Genomic DNA, 24,120 nt, shown 5'->3' with positions numbered 1-24,120 from the left:
GTAGTGTGTTGTGCTACCTGCAGGTGGAAGGTCTGGGAAGAGATCTCCAGGAAAAGAGGGGCAGATGGTATAGCTGTATTAAGCTCTTAACCCTTAAAGCTGCAACCTTTAAAGCAATTAGAGACACAGAGATGTAAAGAAGAAAACTGGTTTTGGTTTGTGTTTCCACAGAGTCTGTTATCCCCTTCCTAATAACTTTCCATTCTGGTTAATCTTTATGTGCTTTTAGGATGGCTTAGCAAACTAAAAATTATTTTCCTGGGTAGATAATTGCTTCCCACTCTTTAGGGCTAATAGGTAACTGTGGAAATGAGATTTGCCCCCTTAGATCTGGAAGAGGAAAGCTCTTTGCTATTTTTTTTTCATATTTTAGCATAAGCCTTCCAAATCGCTGTCTAGATTATAAGGAAGTGTAGCAGTGTGACTCCCACTGGCTGTTAAAGACCAAGAAGGAAATACATATGTGATTATCAGGACATATTTTCAGTGCGTGCTGCTCAGGCGGAATACACCCACAATCCCAGTGATTTTCTGTTTATATATTTAGTGTCCTCCTTAAGCAGTGGGTGGAACAAATGTGACTGGAGAGTGTGAGTGTATAAGAGGAGGGTGTTTGTGTAGCTGAACGAGAGTTAGAGGGATTGTAATATTGAAAGTCGTGCTTAGCAGTTCTGTTAATTCATCCTTAACTAATGGAAGCATACAGAGTGCAGTCATTAGCTTACAATAAGTTTATTGCTGTCAGTCATCTGTGTTCCTCTTGCTATTTTTGCAGGGGGAAATAACTCAGAAAGTAAGAGTGATAGTTTTGGGGGATCCAGACTGAATTCAAAAAGTTGCTGTGCTTTTATATAATCTCTTTTATGAAACATGCTGTATGGATCATATAAGTAGGTCAAATCAAAATTGATGAGCTTATTGAACCAAATATACATCAACCCATTTGGCTTCTGACTCCTCTATTCAGGGTAAAGACCCTCTTATGTTAGCGTCTCCAAGTGATGGGGTGCTACCTTCCTCCTCCATCACTTAGTGGGAGTTCTCACCAGCTTAAGTGTGAAACAGTCTGTCCCCCAAATATGAAAACTACCGTTTGTCCAGTCTGAATAAGCAGATGATTCTGTTAGCGCAGCCACAGGCTTTTGAAGATGATGCCCTACATCTGACCAATGTGAAAGTATATATTTAACCCTTTTATTCAAGATCTATAATTGGTATATGTCAGTTTTCTTTACTTGCATGCTGGCTCCTCAGGCTGAACCTCAGGTTAGCGCTTTGTGCAAGAGTCACCACCCTTTATATCGACAATACCAGCCTGTTTCTTTTTGCACCTTCTGCTCTGTCACATGCACTGTGATCTCCTGCTGGAGCGGCCTCCTCCTGCCCTGCACCTTATACAAGTCATGGGGATGTGCTGACACGAGAGGTCTGTGGTACTTAACCAGTAAAACAACAAAGACATCAGGCTGCAGCTTGGCTTCTTCCACTTGGACAGAGCAGCCTTTCCTTGCTTGCCCTAGGCAAGCTCCTGCAGAATATGCAGACTACGCTTAGATAGGGATGGTTGCAGTATGCGAAGCAACACAACATAGGGGAGAATAGATTTTGTCAGGCAACTCTCATTCATACAAGGCAATGTTTTCTGGAGTCAGAGAGTGATTTTCCGTGCAGTTGCAGTTGCCCTGTACACCTGCTGCAGGACCCGGTGTTGTTGCGGGTGTATCTGGCACTGGGGGTTTCCACAGCTCAGGTGGCTGCAAGTGCCTTTGTGCAATGGATCTCACTGTGTAAACCCAATCTCTCACCCACGCTCAAGAGAGCAGTAGCCCATTTTGGAAATGCCACTGCCAGAGAAACCCCGTTAGATTATTTTTTTCCTCAGTTTGTTTTAGGTTTGCTGTTTCTTATGCTGTGTTGGCACCTCAGTTCCAGGTTTTGGTTCGTGATAAGGTGAAGGTGCAGGCTGGCACTCTGAACCATCCTGAAACCGTCATTTGCAAATAGCACATGAAGTGTTAAAAATCTTTTTCTGGATCCAGAGGGGACATATAAAATGGATTTCCTCTCCCTTTATGTGTGAGAATAATTAAATAGGTTAAAATTAAGGTAAGAACTTGATGAAAATATCCCTGCAGAATACTTAAGGAAGTAGTTGAGGCAGCCTGTGAACCATCAGTGATTACCTCCAGGAACCTACGGCTTTAACCCACACGGCTGAAGTAGAGCAGAAAAACACTGTCTTTTAAAGAAGAAAAATAAGAACTCGGTGAATTATAAACTTCAGTGCTTATAAAAATATTAAACCAAATTATTTAGCAATTTGATCACTTGGAGGATAATAAGGGAATCAAAATTTAAAAGTTGGTTTTCCAATTACAAATCTTGTAAAATTAATGTGATTACTCATGTGATAGGATGACTGTTCTTGCAGAGAATGTAGGTAAGGGAAACACAAGTAAATAATAAATTCTTCACAAGGACCATTTCTGTTTCCTTTTCCACCTAGTCAATGCTTTGACTGTAATCACTATTTATATTTTGCTGCTTATTCTTCCCTCATGTAACTTTCATTTAATGACTTCTTGACAAGCATTTCTTATGCAAATTCCAAAGTCATATCTCCGTCTGTTATTATCTCTTTAATTTCCCTCCATCAGACACTCTGTACGAACTTCTGCTGGTGTTGTCTCCCTCTGGGGCTGGCTGAATGCAGCACACCTTTTAAAACCAAACAGTGTCTCAGACTTCTGACTTCTATTTTGGACTGTCATGAGTCTGTGCTTAATCTGGCTGTGTTCCCAAATCACTCTGAAACCCAGCCCAGGCTTGGCTCACTTCCCAAGAGTGAAGATCAAAGGAGGTAAATCATGGGCTTTGATTTTGGGGCTGGTTTTCTACCAGGATGAAGCTCGACCCACAGCTGTACTGGCTGGGACTGTGCCCTTTGGTGCTTGTCAGCAGCTGTGGGGAGGAGATGGATAAAAGCCCTGTGGCTGTGGACTTGGAGAAGGGGGGTGGAGGCACTAACAGGCATGTAGCACTTCTGATGCTTGTTACTTACTGACTGCCGACGTACGCTCTTGGCTTTTCCATCAGGAGGATACAGGGTTAGATTCTCCATCTCTATCGTCTCCTCAGGGAGAGGGGTTGAAGATGCTTAGGTGCCACTCAAGCTTCAGAGCTCTTGCTTTCTTTCCTGGAATGGAGCAGCAAGTTGATTTTGTCATTTGCTTTTTAAATAAGCAGCAAAGAAGGTTATCCTAGTCTGTTTGTTCTCCTTTTGGACGTGATTATAAAACTTTGTGCTTGTTTATTTCTGGCAATTTTGTGACTAGGGACATACTTGGGTAATAATGAAAGATTTTATTTTTTTTACTAATCATGAAGAAGGCATCAGGCAAGTATTGAAAAAATTATTCCCTCTCAAAAAAAAAAAAGCAAACCCAAAAACTTACTCCAAACTGCTTTTCTAGAAGTACCCATGGAGAATGATGGATTATGTGGGTTTGGGTTTTCTCTTTTTTTATAAATAACATGTAATTTTCAGTATGTGTGCATCTTCCTGGATGCATGTGTAGATGTAGAGGAAAAAACCACTCAGAAAACAAAATAACATCTGAGAAATGACCCATAAGTTAGACAGCTTTAACCATCAGTATCTCGTGGCTAGCCCATCACTTGGGAATACACTGCCTCTTTCGGGAAGGTGGTTTAATGAGTAAAGCTGAGAACGAAGGGAGGATGCCAGACCCTTACAAGGTGCTGGGCCTAGGAAATGAAGGGAATCTGGGGATACCAGTAACCCACCTAAAAGAAGCCTGAGAGCTCACCTACCTCCAAGAGACAATGACAGAGACTGCAAAAGGGCAGCATGTTTTTCAGCTCCAAAAGGATGGTGGCAGGGAGAGATGACACCACAGCCTGCAAAAACTGCTGAGGGCTATGATGAGGAAAAGCATGTAATTCTACCCTTTGATCTGTATCTTTTCTGTGTCTGGATAATGATGTTTTTATTGTGAAGAAATCGGTCAGGGAACACACTGGACAGTTTATCACTCCTTCCCAGAATGATGAAGTGTGAAATACGCTAGAGGTGTTGCACTAAAATGTAGAAAGAAAGGCACTTCTGGGATATTCAGTCAGAATGACCAACTGACATGTGTCTGTGCAAATAAGCAGTCAGAGCAGAGAGCACCACAGTCACCAGAGCAAACCCAAGAGAAATACAAAGGGCTTCGAGTACTGTTTGCACTGTAACCTAAAAACATTGTAAATAGTCTTGAATTACCTCTGAGAGAGCTAGAATTTTGCAATTTGTTAGAGAATACCATACTGTGTTTTGAGTGAGTAGTGCAGAGGCTCAACACTGCTTGAAATATGGATCTTTAAAATACTTGCTTATACTGATTCTTACAGTAAAAATGAGGCAGACTTTTTATGATATAGCGCTACAGAAATTTTTAAAAATATCTTAATGTGGGCATCATGAAGTTATTTGTGAATTTTGCAGGTTAAATATACTGTGAACATATTAAACAGGAACTAAACACTTCTTTTTTTTTTGTCAAATATATTGGAACTCTTCGTTTTCTAATCTTGTGCTAGTGCTTTGATGTACTTTGATGATGTACTTTGTTGCTGAAATCCGCAACTATTCATTTCATTGTTATTCTAGTCCACGCATGGACAGAGGTAGGAAATGATTGTGGCATTACATTCCTTTTAGTAAGTGCCTGAAGTGAAAACAAAAAGCCTTAAAATAAGCCTGATTAATATTTATAAGTAACTTGAGACCCCCCTCTTAGATGCAGACTTGAACTCCATTAACACTTGGTTCATTGAGGCCTGGCATTTATATATATTGAGGTTGCTGACTTAGATTTCCAAGGTCTGTCTTATGGAATATTTGGAGCTCTTACTTGCTCATAAGAATTATGCACAGATGGAGACGACTGAACTCTCCAATACCTGGTAATCACAAATTGCTGGCCTTTCAATTGCCAAGACTACTATATTACTAGAGGTGTCATCACCCTACACGTTCACCTCACAAATTAGACTACCCAAAAGGATTTGAAAGATGACATTCCTCCCAAAGTACATGATTCTTTTAAACATTTCTTTTTCCTGAACCAAAGTTTAACTCGCCTCTGAGTTCAATGTTTTGAATTCTAACTCCAGGCCAAGGTTGGAAGTGTCTGATTTTTATAAGAAATGGATTCTCACCCCAGTTAAAAAATTTCTCATACCTGAGGATTTTGTAATAAAAATTTTATGCCTTCTGTAAGTATCTTCGGTAAAATGTATTGGGCAGGAAGAGCAAAAAACAGATTGGGCATTTTTGCCAGTTTTATAGGGTCGGCTATGCTGAAGTGCATTACAGTTAAATTAGTAACTCTTTTATCTGTGTGTCTGTGTTTCTGGGTGAATACACACACACGTGTATATAAATATATACTGTAAATGGTACCTGATTTATACATATAGACCAGATTTACCAGCCTAATCTGTCTATTCCCTGATAATATCATTTCATATATATGACCATCCAGCGATTCACAGTGCTTTGCCATCTATAAAATTGTGGGTTACTTTTGGGTATTAATTAATAGTGATTTTGGTCATTGTCAGATATAACGGAAGGAATGTTGCAACAGCAGGATCTGTGAGAGTCTGGGATGCTTTGTTCTTCGTAGCTTGCCAGGGCACTGTCATTTATCTGGAGTCAAAACAAGCTTGGTTGGTTTCTGTAGTGACATTTTTGGAAAGGTTAGTGGATTATCAATAGTTACTTTAGATGTACATGCCAAAGGGAAAGAAACTCAGAGGAAACAGTAATAAAAAAGAGGTTTGAATTCCTTCGTGAATTTTGTTATGAATTGTAAAAGGGCACAGCAGTCAAATCAAATTGATGTTTGACAATCTTGGGAGATGTGAATTTTCCTGTGGGAAGTAATGAGGGCTGATTGTCAGAGCTTCAGCTACTAATGCACAAACCAGAAATATTGCGCTCTTTTTGGTCTTGGGTTCTTTTCTTTTCTATAGCCTCTGTAAGTTTTATTCATAGACCTTAGGGAGAACTTGAAAGAGAGATGAGGGGAACAGTCCACTGAGGTTTAGCAGAACAAAAGAAATCCAAATGTTCTAAGATATGGAAATGCAATAATGAACCCCAATTATCTATGTAGTGCCTGTGTGCAATATCTATACTGTTACAATTAATAATTTATTGTCCCTATGTCCTGGATTAGAAGACTTTTAAAGATTCATTAGGATTGACTTTCTTCTTTGGGGATGCTTTTAGGTATTTTGAACATTGAGCACTGTAATTTGGGAGAAGATACACTGTCCTTTTCAGATGTAGAGATTCAATTCATGCTTCAAGCACAAAATTAAACTCAGAATTAACTAGGAACTGAATAATCTCTCTTACAAATTTGTGAAATGCCTTTGCTAAAGTGCCTTGGTACTTGTCCTGTCCCTTCTACTTCAATTTTTCCTTCACGTTCTATGAGAAGCGATTTCTCTATCACAGTCTTGTGTTCCACTTCCAACTCATGCATCCAAATTATTTGTGGGCTGCAGCTTTCCTAGTACCCTGGCACTCTATCCTGCAAAATGCTCTTGCACAGCAGGTCATTGATCTTCTAGTCTAGCTTGAAGATAGCCGAAATGTCAATACAGCTTCTAACCATTTTTTCCTGACTTCTACTGCAATGATGTATGGATTACAATACTGAAAATGTATTCCCTAATCACTGGGTAAGGATTAGGGATCTGTAGCATGGCAATTCTTCCCCCAGATTGAAGCCATATCCCAAATTGGGAAACACACCAAGCCAGCTAATACCGTACTTTCTGGCCCTCTGTATTGCCCGCTGTATTTTCTAGAAACAGTGAAGTTTATGTCATTAAAAATAATAATAGAATTACTCAGCTGACCATAACCCCAAGAGAGTAAAAAGGCACGTATGCACATGCAATGCTTCAGTAAGAACAACACTAAACATTTGAAAATTAATACATCACGCAATATAAAAAACCAATCTTGGCAGGAACAATTAGTTTCTTGCACCTCTGTCCATGCTGGCAGTAGCAACCACTGCTAAGTGATAGTGTCCTTCATCTGAGGCCAAATCTCATCAGTGAAATATGGATTCTAAGTCTAAGAATATGCAACAGAGGGAGGGAGCAGATCTGCTTCCTTAGCCTTAAGTAAATGAAGTGTTTTAATGACAGTAAGGATGTGGCATTGCCAGAACAAGAAACCAGAAATGCTCTGTTTCAGGCACATGATGATACCATTTATTTTTCTGCTGCTGCCCAGGAGGCAAGCAGTGGCAGCAGCAAAAGGCCAGAGGAGACTGTAAGAAGAAAGGCCGGGTGATCCAGAGAGCCAGGAGGGAGCAGAGGGAGGTGTCCAGGGCACCACGAGAGAGAAGGCTGAGGGTATGTGACGTGGGAAGAGTTTGCAGTTACTGCATCACCCAGGTCTCTGGGGGAAAACAGAAAATTAAGAGAGACAGAAAGCCAGGAGAAGAACTCTATTTGAAAGACTGCTAGTTACAATAAAAATTTTAAAAAAGAAACTTAAACAAGAAAAGGGGCATACTGTATTCCTGCAAGTATCCAGGCATTAAGTGACAGTTATTTTCTATAGAGAAGCAGATGGTGTATGAAACACAATAGGCTTTGTTAATACTGTATCATATACAACTATTTTCTTCACTTGCTGCATGTGCCGTATGGGTAAAGCTAGTCAAGATGTCCATTTCCAGTATAACGTTACTGTAACCTTCAGACATAATGCTTTGGGTAATTTTATACCCAGTGTTGGTGACCGTCATTGCTTTGCCATAAATAAAAGTATTATGCGGAAGAAGAACAAAAAGTTTTGATAAGAATGTCTTTTCTTTCTAAAGTGCTTGTAGTTCAGAAAGTGGTTTAAAACTGCATCTCTGAATTGGTTCACCTATTACTGAAATGCAGCCAACTATGAGAGGAAATGTGACTAATGACTACAGCAGTGATGGCCCAGTGCAGCATCTAGGGGCAGCCAACGGCTGGACCTGGTTGCTACTGCTCCTGCTGAATTTTTAAGCTTGCCATTTAATCTTTCCTGTTTGGATGGTCTGTCTTTTAACATTCAAAACCGTCTTCTTGGGCTGGGAGGCTAGAGTAAAAATAGGGAAGGGATATGTGGATGCAAAGGCTGTGTAGATACCCGGATCGTAATGTTATCTGTTTAGTGGCTGTTCAACATTAAAAAAACAGAGATACAAGAACACTAATAAATCAAATCCCCAGATACCCAAACCCTAGGGAACAAGAGATACCAGAAATGATAGCAGAGACCAGACATGTCGGGAGAGGTTCAGCCAGAACGTTGCAACTTATACGAAAAGGGGAAGTAAGGTTATCATGGGTCTCACAGGAAAGAACAAACTTATGGCATGTTTTAAAGGGATTGTGAGAACATGTGAAATTTCTTTTGCCATGTTTAAGGGAAGGGCCAGAGGGAGGGGTCAGAGTGGATCAGGTAGGAAAATGGAGAGGAGGGGGCATAAAAGTCTGATTGTGTGTCAGGATGGTTGTCAGACTGAGCTCTGTGACTGATCACTACAGCGTGTCCCATCTCTTTGCTAAACTCCGTTCTTAGCTGGTTTTGATGTGAACTTGCTTTCCGTTTGACGTTTATGAGTGTGGGGACAGATGTGATTTGTTAGGAGACTTCTGGAGAGACCCGAGGTCCAACCCAGTGCCAGGGTAAGGAGTGTATAGGGTCTGGGCACAGATATTACACAGACTTAGCCCATGCCAACGTTTGCGGGGTCTGTAAGTACCGGTGTGTTTGTGAATCACACGAGTGACGGCGTGTGCATGTTTCACGAGCAAACTTCAGTCCTCATCAGCTGGGCAGGAGGAGGAGAATGAGGCCGTCTTTATTTGTGTTTGTGAGTGCCATGTGGGTGCTGCTAACGACATGGCTGTCCGTGAGGGTCCGCGTGTGTATCAGCACCTCCGGACTACACGCACGGGCTTGCTGCCGGCTGGACCTGCAGAAGGGAGCAGCACTGGTGGCACCTATCAGACTGGAACACTCCAGTTCCACTCTCTCTAACAAGTGATACTAGTTATAGCAAGCAGAAGAAAGTTTTACCCAAATCGCAGATGCTGCTCTCTAGAGCAGCCAACTTCCCACGTAATTTATGAAATCTGAGGACATCTGAAAGTAGGGTGCTGCGATTTGAAATCTGCTATATTTGCAAATCCTTAGTAGATAAGACTAAAGTGCTCCACAAATGAAGCATTAAATGGTGCTGTATTTTTAAACTTGCAAATACTTTTGAATACTGTGAGCAGTAATTTTTGCATTCTAACTGATTTGACTCCTTGCTCTCCCTAGGGGAAATGGAAGAGTTAGAAACCCTGTGGCTGACTGGCATTTGCCACAACGAGAAGAATGAAGTCATGAGCAGCCAGCTGGACATTGACAACATGGCGGGAGTGTTTTACATGCTTGCAGCAGCCATGGCACTCAGTTTAATAACCTTCGTCTGGGAGCACTTATTTTACTGGAAACTTAGATTCTGCTTCACTGGAGTCTGTTCAGATAGGCCGGGACTGTTGTTCTCAATCAGCAGGGTTGGTATTACTTTCCTTTTCCCCCTTCAGGCAACAGACAGAATAAACACTACCTCCCTAAAAAACATTATCTTTCCTTTTATTCCCACCTGGACATTTGAAATTCATGTTAGACCATCAGTGTGATCCTCTGGAGTAAGTAGTCAAGGGCCTTAGGATGTACTTGCACTCCATGGAAGTCTTTTCTCCATTGGATCATTCTAGGGTGTGAATTATCATATGCCAGGATAATCAGTAATCAAATGCAGAAAACGAAGACATTTAGAAGAAATTTTGGTGAAAAGATGGTAGAACTGCTCAGACGCAGGAAATGGATTAATTTCCACAAAAAAAAAATCAAACAAAATAAATACTAAATTGATGACAGACATTATCTCTCAGTTTTGTGTAGTTTAAACAAGTGGATTTTAAGTGATAAAAATATACTGGAATATTTTTATAAGCTTTTCTTGATAGCAAACTTGAATAAACCATATGAGAAAAGTTCAAACACATGTCATTGATGTTTGGTTAGACACTAAGACAGATCTTAATGATAACTTTACCAAACCCAAAGTGGATTTACATATCCAAATAACTGATACTTGTCATAAAGTAAGGGAAGTATGTGCTTGTTCTTATATTTTTGACAAATTAGTTGTTTTGTTGTTGTTTTTTTTTTAAAAAAACACAGAGTACTTTCAATAGGTAATTGATTTTTCTGCATCTTTTATATAGCTGAGGAGAACTGAAAATGATACTAGAATGCCTAGTTGCTTTAAAATGTGCTGAAATTACCCTGTTGAGTAAATTGGACTGTATTGGAACTGCATTAAAAATACTCTGTCCTACCCTGTTGGGGATTGTCTAGAAAAGCATATATACTTTAACCTCCACATTTTACAGTTGAACTTTATACTTCTGGCCTTTTACATGTGAAATTCTCCTAACCAATGCAGGGGGAAAAAAGTACTTATTTCAAAGGCAAATTTCTGAGAATTACAAGTTCACGGGGTCAGAAATGGCAATTGAGCTCACAGGAGTGACCAAAGAGGTTGGAGTTAAAAGATGGGCTCCAGCCTTTTTCTCAAAATGAACTCAAATTCAGGCTTTAGAAAGAGCTGGGATTTTTTCATAGGTACTAGGATAGGAAACAGAAAAGCTAGAATACAATGACTAGAAGCCTTTATGTTGCAGTGAAAGTGAAAAGTACCTTAACTTCGAAGAAATAGGCTGACTGCAGGCTTATTTAGAGTGGTAACTTAATCACTGGTTTAAAATAACAGAGTTTCCATTACCGAAGGTTAGTTACATTTTGTGACCAGACTAGGGATTTTTTTGGGGTCCCTTCTAATCTTGTTTTCTGGAATAAGCAGGGGAGGCCAACATGGATCACTAGTTTGTAAAATACTGACAATTTTTCTCCTTTACAGTTTCAACGTATGGCAGAAATTATTTTTCCATAGATAGATAGATATATCCTTTTAATCTTTCCAGTCATTAGATAAGCAATGTTTAATTTTTCTTTATTGCTAATTAAAAATAGAATGGAAGTATTTAAAATTTATACCTAGTGATTTAATTTGTTTTGTATTACTTATATTACAGGGTATTTACAGCTGCATTCATGGAGTACATATTGAAGAAAAAAAGAAGTCTCCTGACTTTACTTTGACCAATTCCCAAACCAACATGTTAAAACTACTGCGAACTGCGAAAAATATGACGAATCTCAATCCTTCAAGAATTAACTCCCCCAAAAGAACAGCTGATTTTATTCATAGGGGTTCCTTGATTATGGACATGGTCATGGATAAGGGAAACTTGATATTTTCTGATAACAGATCCTTTCAGACAAAGGACAACTTTTTTGGTGACAACATGAGTGAACTGCAGACACTTCCTGGCAATCGACACAAGGACAATCTTAACAACTACGTTTTCCAAGGTCAGCATCCTCTCACACTGAATGAGTCCAATCCAAATACAGTAGAGGTTGCAGTAACAGCAGAAGCAAAAGTGAACTCCAGACCCAGGCAGCTTTGGAGGAAATCTGTTGAATCTTTACGTCAAGAATCTGTTCGTCAGAGCCAAGGTTCCCAGAGAGAAGATGGGTCAGATGAAAACAGGCAGCTTTCAGTGAAAAGCCAAAGATACCTTCCTGAAGAGATTGTCCATTCAGATGTATCAGAGACATCAAGCCGAGCTACTTGCCATATGGAACCTGAAAACAACAACAAGCACCACAAAACCAAGGACAATTTTAAAAAAAGGACAGCAGCATCAAAATACCCAAAAGACTGTAGTGAAGTGGAACTGACATATCTGAAAACCAAACAGAGCTCTCCACGGGATAAAATCTACACAATTGATGCTGACAAGGAGCCAGGATTCCGCTTGGACACACCTCAGTACATCGAAAACATTGTTGTTCCAGAAACTATAGAGTTTCCTGATGTTTATCAAGATCACAATGACAACTACAGGAAAGCAGAACACGCTAACAGGACTCCCTTGCATAATGAAGACAGTCTTCCAAATAATGACCAGTATAAACTTTATGCAAAGCACTATACTTTAAAAGATAAAAACGCTTCCCTAGTTGACATGAACGATAGATACAGACAGAATTCCACCCACTGCAGGAGCTGTCTTTCCAATTTGCCCACTTATGCGGGACACTATTCGAGCAGATCTCCCTATAAATGTGACGCATGCTTGCGGATGGGGAACCTCTATGATATTGAAGAAGATCAGATGCTTCAGGATACAACGAACTTATCACTTCCTGAAGAAATATATGAGCATAGTTGGTCACAAAATAATGCTCTGCAATATCATAAAAAAAATAAGTTGAGGATTAGCAGGCAACATTCTTTTGATAATATTGCTGATAAATCCAGGGAAATTGATATTGGAAGACCTTCTCGTAGTATAAGCTTGAAAGAAAGAGAGAAATTTCTACAAAGTAGTCCATATGCAAGCATGTTTAGTGTTCCCTCAAGCAAACTGTTGAGCAACAAGGCCTCACATTTAACTCATGCTCTAGAGGACAGTAAGCGGAGCAAGTCCCTGTATCCTGTTCACTCAGATGATAATCCCTTTCTGCACTCGTATCGTGATGACCAGCACTTATCTCTTAGGCGAAGTCCGGCTGATCTTTATAAACATTCATTACCAACAAGAGGAAGAAATGATAATTATTTAAGGTCATCCATAAAGTCTACAACATCATACTGTTCCAGGGATGGTCGGATCCATAATGACATGTACATTTCAGAGCATGTTTTGCCTTACGTTGCAAATAGGAATAGCTTGTACTCAACTCCAAGGGTTTTAAATTCCTGTAGCAATAGACGTGTGTATAAGAAAATGCCTAGCATTGAATCAGATGTTTAAATTTTCCATGAACACTTTATCTGTAGGGAAAAAATAGTTGCCACCATCTTAGAGGGAGAATTTATCCTTTAACAGTATCCTGCTATGGTAAATGATACGTAAACCTCTCCCTTTCCCAATGTACTTTTGTACATGAATAGGTAAACTGGTATGCTCTTAACTATCCTTTTAAAATGTCTTGTTGAAAAGGATAAAAAATAGCCATTTATGTATGCTTTATATATAAATGGCAAGCTGTACTGAAATAGCCCCAATATATGTTGGCAACTATGCTGATTTGTATCTAATTATTTTACTATTTCGGTTATTCTAATTTATGTTGCTAAGTATCATTCAATGTACTTTTGTCCTTAGAAATGTTTAATGATTTTCTAGTACTGGATAAGCAATATGGTATGCATGTAGTATGACACAGAAAAAAAAAAGAATTAGGAATGCATTTGCACAGTTTCTAAAGTAAGACTTTAAAAGAGAACAGAAAGCTAGACTTTCAAAGATATATTTTAGCTTCATAATCATTTTCAAAGCCAAACATTAATAATAATAATAAAAAAAAAAAACCCCAAACCTTGGGACCTTAATAAGTAAAATACAGTGTGTTAGCACAAAATTAGTATGTTCATTCTAGACTGACAGAAAATAAATGGGAAGACTGTAGGCACAAACATGTGAACTGCTGTGTACCAAAAGGAAGCCCCATGGATATTGGTTAATGTTAATGTACAAATGCTTTTCTTATATTTCACATGCACTTACCATTACAAACTAAGTTCATTGAAAAGTCTGCAGTCATCTTGTCAGAAATTTCACAGCTGCCTAATCCAGAGTATATATTTTTAGATATCACTATATGGCACTTACTATGGAGCTGTGGACTTTATTAGTAACCTTGAGGCCTAATGTGTACGTAAGTTTGCATTTGCCCCTTACTGGTGATTACTCAGGGCTGTATAGTATTTCTTTTATTCCTTCACCTCCCAAACCAAACCCCAACCCACTGTAGTTCTTTGTTCATAGTGTATTAGTGGCATCTAATTAATTGTATGTTAATAGTGTTAAAGCTGTTAATACAGTATCAAACACCGACAGCCATACGTTCAGTGTAATCAGTGAGGAGTGCAATACCGTTTATTTGCATACATAGTGAAGGGTTACCACCTTTTGGGGGACTTCTTCCTTCCAGAATATTGTGCATATTTGTTGAACATCAGACCATTTTTTTCAACCTTTCCAATCAAGTCTGTTATATAAATTGAATATATGCACACATAACTAAGGAACAGTAACTTTATTATCACTTATTGGTATACAAACATATTCACATAACAGGGATGCATTGTTATATGACTTTTACCTCTAGTAAAGAATAATCAGATTATTTTGCAAATAAAATGTCTGCTACACACCCCTTCTCACCCCCACTGGAAAGAAAAACCCACTAGATTTTAACCGTAAGGGAGTGTGGAAGGGAAGAAAGGAAGCCTTTCATGAGTAGAGTGAGTGTACAGGTGTAAACTTAAATTAAACTAAAGAAGTAAATATAATTGCTAATATATTTAAATACTGAAAGCATTCAACAGGTGGTGCTCTCCCATTCTCCTGCTACTCTTGAGAATTGCTTTAGGTTTTTTGTGTAGAGGAAGTTGAGATTATTCAAGCATTATTCTCTACATTTCACAGAAGAACAGTGAGCAGGGAAACCATTACCACTGTGAATTGGAAAATGTGAATGTTACCCTATTTTTTCTCTAAACTGAAACTCTTTTCAATAGAATCATGCCTGTCAGCTGTAATTCTAATATCTGCATGCCAGAGGTACAGTATGCAAGTTGTTTAATTTGGAATAGCATACTGCAGAGCAGAGTTGCAAGTGAGAGATAATATAAATGACGTATAGGGATATACAAAATATAGCTTCTTGAATTTTGTTTGCAATTTTTTTATTAAACAGAGTTAGGCTGACTTTAACTACCAAACAGTCCAGAATGAGTTCTGGGTATTTACAAATGTATTTGTATGTTCACCATGATGGTGGAGGATAATATTTTTTGAAAGAATGAAATGTAATGAGATTTGGGCTTCCGAGTCCCTTTCCAGCTTCCAAAAATCTCAGTATACTTTATTATAAGTATGTTTGGAAAGCATATCTATGGATATCTGTACACTGTCCAGAGCAAATATGTTTTGAGTATTCTTTATTCAACATTTGGCCGCAATTATTGGCCCTGATTCATGTGGTATGCTTTCTGATTCCTCACTGGATGTAGTTTTTATGAACAGCGGATCCTTACCTGCCCTTAGAGAGATTCACATTTCTTAGGAATAGCTGTATGAGGTAAGCAGGGCTAGGTTGTTTATGGGATGAACACTACCTTTCATGAACCAAAACCTTTTCCCAAAGACATAGATATACTATTTATCTTAGATCTACAGGACGGCAAATGCACTAAAGGCATAAATATTGTTGTAATGAATTTAAAAAAAAGATTTCAGGCAAATTTTAATTTCCAATCCAAATCACAGTATACTAAGTAAAATCTTAAGTATTTTGAACTATCTGGTGTGTTTCAGCAGATACAGTATTTGCTGATATCATACCAAAAACTGCCATGCAAGTCGCTGAGACTTTTACCAAGTGATTCATAAAACTGAGTGGTGGCTCTTGTCTTTTGCATCATTTTAAAGCTCTCAAAATATTTGCTGATTGCTCCAAGTCATTTGTATCATCATCTCTATCTAACTAGACACACATAATTCAATATATACGCAAGTACTGTATGTGAAGTTCTGGGAAAGAAAAATTCCCATTTACAACATTTTCTAAGTAAACTGTTGAGATCCAAGTGTAAACATCTTAAACCCAGGTGGATTTCTCCTCCTGTGAAATGTACAAGCAAATTAGCTTTAAAGAAATACATTGCAGTGTTTGCTTTTTCTGATTTGAGCAGATTTCTGGTGACTGTAGAGATTTATTATTATTAGCCGCAAATATGCAATACAACCACCTCCCCTAAAGCAAAACAAATTAAAGAGGCAGAGGGAAGACTTGGTAATGTTGCACAGCAGTTGTTCACATGGAAATAAAAGATGCTGCCTTAAAGGAGAAAAAACCCACACGAGATACTGAAAGTAGAGGGAATAAGGATCTGCATGCATTTGTTGTTTTGATCTTGGCATATAATATCAGTGAATGAAGGGGGAAGAAAAGGCTAAAGTGTAGGGTTGTAGGCAAGTAGCTGGTGTGGTTGCAGATGTATACATGTAAAGAAGAAGAAGCTGAGAAGTTGAAGAAAAGTCTTCAACAGTAGAGCCACAAGCCACAGCTTGTGAGGCTCAGCTGTAGGGTGCGTGGAATTCTGAATATTGCCTGAGCTTTGTTGATATATTTGCACTGACTTTCAATTCAACTGAGATCAAGACTTTCTGTATTTCCCTCTCTCTCACTCTAGCTGCTGCTATTCTTGAAGAGGAGAAAAGAATCTTCCTGCATAAGTGGCCATCCTTTCTGTACCTTTCTGGATGGTGCTGGTGACTTGTTACATTTTCCTGATTACAGCTCTAGCAGTTTGTTGGTCATTCCTATCACCAAGATTTCCCGTGACTCCAGCTGGAACTGAATCAGGCTGTAAATGATATGAGCCATTCTTGGTAGCATGTCCTGTAGTGTTACACTGCTCCTGGACGACAACTTTTATGGAGGCAGGATATTGAATTGCTGAGGAATGGAGTAGGTACATGGAGGTAAAAACAGCTACATAGACATACCTGCCTCTTGCTTTTTTCCTTTTTTAAAGACATTGTAGAATTTCTTCATGTTTTTGTCTTTCCCTTTTCACCACAGTAAATTTTCCTTTTTCCTTTCAAATGGATTTTGTGTTCTGCTTGTGTTTCTTAGAGCAGTGTAGCCACCCACTAACTTAAACGCATGGAAATAAGGTATTTTAATATAAGATAAAATTAAGGAAAAATAAGAGTTTTTGTATTTCTGGAAAATTTCATTTAATGTTTTTGCAGCTTTTGCTCAGAATTCATTATTCTGCTATCTAAGAAGCTTGGTTAGGAGAAAGAGTGCTGTGGACAAACAGAAACCAAATCACCACCAGCTCACCGTGTATTGGCAGCATCTCATAAATACATGTCTCTTTCTCTATAATCTTTCAGGAACACTTAGGAGGTGAACTAAGGCTCACAAGGGAAATCAGGAGTGTTCTGGGTTTTTTTCCCTGGTGAAAAGAAATCTTTTTACATAGTTTTAAAGGAAGCAAAACCTAGAGCTGTGTGTGTAGCTTTGGGTTTCTGTGCTGGAAGGCTAAGCTCTTTCCATTGCCAGTGGGGAGACAGAGAAAGCTCCCTCCGGGTGGTAGTTCAGAGCACTGAAGGCTTGGGAGTAGTTATGTGTGTGATGTGTCCTGAAAGATTTTACCTTGCTCTGTTGACTTTTTAGAAAGTGTAGGCTCCTATCTTAGCCGTCTCAGTCAGGTGAACTTAGAAAAGTAATGGCCTGTTTATCCCCAGCCTCAAAAACCTGCTCGTTAAATCTGCAAGTGAGCACCGAGTTAAACCTTGCAGGTGCATATAGGTTCCTGTGCTTATGCAAGTAGTTACTAAGGTAGCACTGTCGTTTGTGGTTTTTGCAGTACTCCCAGCCTAGTCAGCATCATCGTTTTCTTTATACCATGTTACTATCCAGCGTGAAATAAAAGTGTCAGACTCTATTCCTTGTAGAATAGCTTGCTATTTTCACATTTCTCCAGTGCAGCATACGCATCTCAGTGATGGGGAAGATTTTGGTACTATTCTTTCCCTTGCTGGGTTCATCAATGTAGAACAGGAATTGTGGTATGAATCTGAGGGTCTAAGAGTCAGCTTGGATTTAGGAAGAATTCAAGTTGTGAATCTTTTTGTTGTTTTACATTGCATTTAAGATGTCTGATATATAAAACCTAGTGAAAACAGATCTTTTATGGCAAAATCCTCCCTTAGTTAATATGGAACAGTAACTGTCCTGTGGTTTGCCTCGATTGTGTTAAGTGTTAATCATCACATCATGTGCTTCTTTCAAGATGGAGTGTCATACGTTCCCTTGCTAAACTTTTCCTTTCCAAGCTCTAGTCCTGTCTTAGCTCAAGAGTCCTTTTAAAGTAGATATCATTCCTGTATAGGGCAACCTGGTTTTCGAAGTAGAAAGAGTTTTCCAGTGATACACTTAAATTTTTTATTTTACCAGTGTTATTTTCTTAATCTAATCTTCCTTCCTATTGAGAGCTGAGCCTTCAAAGTATAAGTGCTGAAGGAACTACTGAAAGAGCATGAAGGCCTTTTAAAGTATGACTTATGATATGAGCCATTTCCCTGCCCAAGCTCACCTGTACTGTCTTATTTAAATATATTAGCAACATGTTAGTATTTACTATCACTAGGAAGGAGCACAGTTTAATCACAGCTGTGTATTTATTTGTGGATGTAAATGCAAGTGCAGACAGGTATATGGTATGATAGAGGAAAGGCTCAACCTGCTCTGGCTGGGGTCACCCGTGAAGCTGTGGCTAAGTGGGAGTAGCCTCAAGACCGTCACGTCTCTTGCATCGCTCTGATCATGCAGACTTTTCTGTCCGATGTGTGCATACTGTACGTAGCGTAAAACTCTTGTCGGTGCTCAGCTTTCATTGTGGAATTAATCCCATGTTCACCTTCATTAGAGTGTCACAGCAATGTTTGTGGGACGGAGAGGTGGTTGTCTGTGCTCTCTGCTGTCTGTTGCCCTGTTAAATGGGAGCAGAAATCCTGCCTTGCTTCTCTCTGCTCTGCTGGGGAGGGTTACCGCGCTCTTTGTAAATAAGCTCCTCATTTATTTCACCTCCGTCAAGCTTTTAATTTATTTTTTTTTCCCTGCTTCTCTCAACCTGTGTACAGAGTATGCTCTCTAAAAATATGTGCTCTTCCAATGTTCTGCAACTTTGGAAGTCAGGATTACAAGTGTGCATCGCCCTGCTGTGCAGTGAAAATGCATTTAGTTCTTCTTGCAGGTTCCTGGGCTTTTTTGTTACATACTGCAGAATATATCTGCTGTGGTTGAAACTGTTCTTTTTAAATGAATGCGAGTCTAACAGCTGTAAGAATCCACTGGTGATTTTGTGATGATTTTGTCATATCTATAATTTAAGAACCAGAAATAATATAAGTAAAATTAAGTTACCTCACTATTTACCAGGTTTTTGTTGTTTTGCACTTAAATGACACTTTTTACTCCTTTTGCTTAGTTCTTTACCTGTATTGAAAACAACGCTAAATTAGTAGAAAATATAACCATGCTGTAACATTGTCATGCAATACCTTTATTAGTAGATAACCACACTAAATATAGTATTACATATTTAAAAGAGAGATGGTTTTGACTCTCCAACTCTTAAAAAGTAGTGGTGATAAGCAGTTATACTCCTAGATGTTTTGTCCTTTCCCTTTTGTATTAGTATTTGTTTTCACTAATATATTTCAAAAATTATATTTCTATGTGCACGTTAGAAAACTGTGAAAATAAATACCAATAAATATTGTGATACTTATTCAGTGCACTGTAAAGTTCCAAGTGAGATGATACTTTGCTTGGGAATTGATGAAGGTTTCCTCACTTCTCATAAATGGTACTAAGCTTTAATGTGGGCAAATGGTAATATTTACAGTGACATGAAATTTTACTGGAGAATGTCTTGTTTTGCACTTCTAGTACTATTAGAAGAAATTATATGTTTTTCTCAGCAAATGCATTATGAGAATACTTTTTCTTAATTTGTTTTGTGCATTGCAGTACATAAGAATAGCTGTTTTGAAGAGATTTGTGTTACATTATTACTACAGGATTCTTTAGTCTGATATTTTTTTATTGAGCCCGTTTAATAATGGTGTTTAATGGCAAAAACCTTTTGAAAGTATATTTTGGCTTCTGTTTCACATTGCAAACCCTGTATTTGGGCTCATGGCGATGCAGTTGAAGGCTGTCATGAGGTTGCTGTGCCTTCCCATGCTACTGAGGAAGGAGACCTTTCTTGTTCACTGTTGGGACAAGATTAGAGGAGTCGAGAAAAATTTTGGAGGATGTGTTGTGCAACATTTGAAGTGTAGATGATCTTCAAAAGCGAAAAAAAAAAATTAAATTGGAGGTTCACAGTTATCCACACTAGTGGGTGGCCTGTGACAGGCTGTGGGGTGTGTGGTTTCTGGAGGAAATTATAATTTTTAACTGAAGTGATTTGAATTCTACTTAAGTTTCTGAAAGTCACTGAAAGAAATGGGAATTTTCTTTTTTTTTTTTAAAGCCAAAGTCTTTATGTTGTCATACGAGGTTTCACAGGAAAATGGGCCAAAGAATACAATTAAATATGCAAAAGGTTAATCCTATGGAAAAGGGTATCCTGTCATCTTGATATGCACAAGCATATTAATGGTAATAGGAACAATGTGTGTAATTTTCCTGTATATTGCTATGTAGGTTGCACTATTTTGAATGATACGAGCCTGATATTTTAATTACCAAATACCATAAGAATTTGTTTATTAATAGTTTAAACTTGTTAACCTAAATATATATACAGTATACACACATGTGCGTGCATACACTTTCCAACCTAGTCATGTGTGAAGAATCTCCCGAAGCCATGGGACACGTTTCAGCAGTGCTTTATTTTAAGTGATTCTCTTCTCTCTTTTCCAAACCTCCTAGATCCACAAAGCCTCTAGCACCATTTATTGTAGTGTTTGATACCTATTACAGAAGAGGCTAAAGGACTTGTTGGGATCAGGATTGCATTGTGCCAGGACACATGAAAACGGGTCAGAGGGGAGCTCCTGTCCGAAAGGAGCTGGAAATGATACTCACTATCAGTAACAAAGCCATAGGGAAAGGACGTCTTCTCGTACTATTTTGAAAACTCATGGCCAGAGGGAGTCTCTTGGTCTGGTGACTGACTTTAAAATTCTGTGTCAGCTTACGCGATCCACATCTGGTCATTAAACATGTTACTTAAGGTAGCTGAGGAAGGATACCTAAACCCCAAACATTCCCAGGAAAGATCAGCTGGTGTGTGCGCCAGTGGCTGCCCGTGTATTCATCCATGCAGACTGGACAGTTTTCAAAGTCGGTTTTGCACACAGAGGCAGTATTTAGCAGTGGTGTTCAAGTCAGAATCACTTTTTGCAACGCACAGGCTTTTGAGCTTGCTATTACTGATCATGTGGAGATTTTAACCAAGAAATGATTGTGGTATTTGGCTTCTTTTCTAAATTTACAGTGCTCTAACCAAAACTTATGACAAAAATACCTTGGAATCATTTGTTTGAAGTAATTCCTGAGCTTTTTTTCAAAGGGAGAGTTGGATAGTTATTAATTTTCCCACCTTAACCCAGAAACAGAAAATTCTGTAGGGTCAAATTTTGTCTACAGTTCATTGCAAGTGTGTCTTGGAGAAGAGCTTGGTTCCAAGTTCTTCATCTGCAAGAAGAAAATTTTTGGTTAGCTCGTTTTTACCTGGCCTAGGTCTGGATTCCAAACCTAGGCAAAACACCTTTTGACTTCAATAGGGACGTGTGAGTGAGCGATGGGAGAGAAGATCCTTAGTGCAGTTCATGCTCAGAATTAAAAACAAAACAAAACAAAACCTCATGTTGTAAAGGTATGGAAGTTGCATCATGTAAAATTGTGTCCAGCTAGGAAGGAAACTAGTGCAATTTTTAATAAGAACTTTTTACAGTTTACGCTTGATATCAGCTATAAGATTTTGAAATAGTCTTATTCACTTCAGAACGTCCATTTTGCACTGATGAAGAACAGCTTGATCTCTCTGTCTTCACACCTCACACCCACATGCACATGCACAGTATATCTTGTGTCTTCCCTGTTGCAACCAGAAGGTACAAACAGAATTCATTAATGTTTCAGGCAAACTCCTACCTGATTCTTAACTAAGTATGCTATTTTTATGCAAAATTTGCATCCATACATTTCAGGTTCTCTCAGAAGTGCTTCACCTGTGAGTTAATAATGTTAATTTTAATTCATCAGATTCAAATTTACACTAAACCTGAAGGGCATTTCAAGCTTCCTTTCATCCCGTTTAATGATTGTTGCTGGCTTAGATGAAACACTAATATTTCTGTGCTGCTAAACAAAAAACACCAGAAATATTTCAAAAACTCAAATTACACTTTTAAAAACATTTTTACCTGTTTACTTGAATAACGTAAATTTAATGTGTTGTCCCGATTAGTCTTTGTATACATACATGTATATATATAAAAGCTATATATAAGCTTTATATGTATGTATATATATAATGTTTTGGGGGAGAATGAGGGGCAAGACAAAAATTCAGCATTGTGACAAAGATTTTACAACCATTTATTAACAGTTTCAAGTAATGTATTGCTATTTGGGTTTTGATTGGAACTTATTTGCAGTTGAACTCTGAAAAATGAGATGTAACTGAAAATTAGTATTGGATCTTCAGTCATCTTCCTAAGACCAGTTTAGTTTCATTTGTATCTTAGAAGATAAGAATTCACAATATTAACTAAGGTTTTTGCTCAGAAAATTACTTATTAGTACAGTTGAAAAAGCATTCTTGTTCTGATGGGGGAAAAAACTCCAAGTGTACTAATTTGTACTAGTTACACGGAGCACTAATCTACATTGCAGTAGAAGAAATTTGCATTCCATAAATAACATCTTACCAGAAATCTTGGAACCGTTTGATTCCATACACAGTAAATTAAAAAGCCTATCACTTCTGTTATTTACTAGTGCAGTTTACTGTAACACTCTCAAGAGCGTAATACTTCAAACCAAAGGGTAAGTCATAAATTTCCAATTGCTAGCAAAGAATAGTAGAGATTTGAAGACCTCTTAACACCTGGGGAAATAAATCAGGATGTTAGAGTAGAAATAAAAGAATATTGGTGAAATGGAATCAAGCATAAAATAATTCACTTTTAAAAGAATCCAGAATTTCATTATAAAATTCATAGTCTAATGTATTCTTCACAAGAAAGGGTTTGGGGAAAAAGAGAATAATTGAAAACTAGTTTTGACATTCCAGTTACGGCCTGTTTTATCAGACAGTTATAGCAAACTGAAATGAATTTTAACACACAAGTATCTGTACACACCCAGTTTTAACTGTCGTGTTGCAGAGATACACATATACCCGGCTACCCCTGCACCCATCTGTCCCTGCCTTTGAAATCCTGGTGGTAGCTGGATCCACCCAACAGCACACATTGCAGCTTGAAGGAGCAGGGAGTCACACACTTCTCTCCCACGTTACGCATACTGTCTCACAGCACTTCACCCCGACCATATTTTAACCCAGTGCATGACTGAGTGCTAATACTGTATAAATATTTTGAGACATATCTTAAAATAATGTTTGCTTCAAACTTTTTATGATAGAGAAATATATAATTATTATGGTTGTCTTACAAATTGTATTGTGTTCTTCATTTTTGTTAAATATGTAGAAAAACATTAAGGGAATGGGGGACTCGAATGTCTGTGTGTACCGAAATGTATATAACTATTTGGGTAAAACACACGTGCCAAGTATAACATGATGTAAAAATTGTAAATATATGAAAAATCCATTTTTCTAATAAAGATAATTTCTGCCAATTGATATGAAAATGAACAATGGTATCATTCGTGTCTGTCTTCCTTGTTAAATGGTACAAGATGAAGTGTCGTCTATGAAGAAGGCTTACCTTTGGTTTTTCCTTAGTAGTTGATTTGATTTGAAAGGTGTTAACAGCCACATGTTTTGAGCCATCCTTTGCTGTAAGAAATTATCTAAAGGTGAAGACGCCTGAAGCTAAAGCTGACAGTATATGCTTGATGTTCCCAGTTTAATTGAATTCATTAAAAGGATGGAAACAATTAACTTATGAAAAATTCATTCAGTGTGAGAAGTCTTCTTCGAATGATGCTCCCTCAGCCGAGGGAGCAGTCGGAGCTACGTCAAGGACGGCCCGTTAACCCGTGGCACCGTTTTCCCGTATTCTGAAATACATCAGGTGCACAAACCACGGCGGGCCTGCGTGGAGAGATGGTCT

General features: G+C 38.4%; 1 protein-coding gene across 5 annotated transcripts in view; it reads left to right on the top strand.

Moving 5' to 3' along the window:
- GRIN2A (glutamate ionotropic receptor NMDA type subunit 2A) overlaps positions 1-23,674 on the top strand; it is a 196,837-nt gene extending 173,163 nt beyond the window's left edge. For 2 of the 5 annotated variants that reach the window (XM_049835518.1, XM_049835520.1), the window contains 3 exons: positions 9,407-9,645; positions 11,233-12,893; positions 16,473-23,674. In XM_049835518.1, coding sequence (XP_049691475.1) covers positions 9,407-9,645; positions 11,233-12,893; positions 16,473-16,488 — 1,916 coding nt within the window. In that variant the 3' untranslated portion in view covers positions 16,489-23,674. Of the gene's footprint in view, positions 1-9,406; positions 9,646-11,232; positions 13,541-16,472 lie in introns of those variants that run through there. The other 3 variants (XM_049835516.1, XM_049835517.1, XM_049835519.1) reach the window with 2 other exon arrangements.
- The last annotated feature ends 446 nt before the right edge of the window (positions 23,675-24,120 follow it).

Source organism: Accipiter gentilis, chromosome 33 (assembly GCF_929443795.1).
Source record: "Accipiter gentilis chromosome 33, bAccGen1.1, whole genome shotgun sequence".
Lineage (NCBI taxonomy): Eukaryota > Metazoa > Chordata > Aves > Accipitriformes > Accipitridae > Astur > Astur gentilis.
Note: the sequence above shows the minus strand (reverse complement) of the source record. Positions and strands in the feature narration are given on the sequence as shown.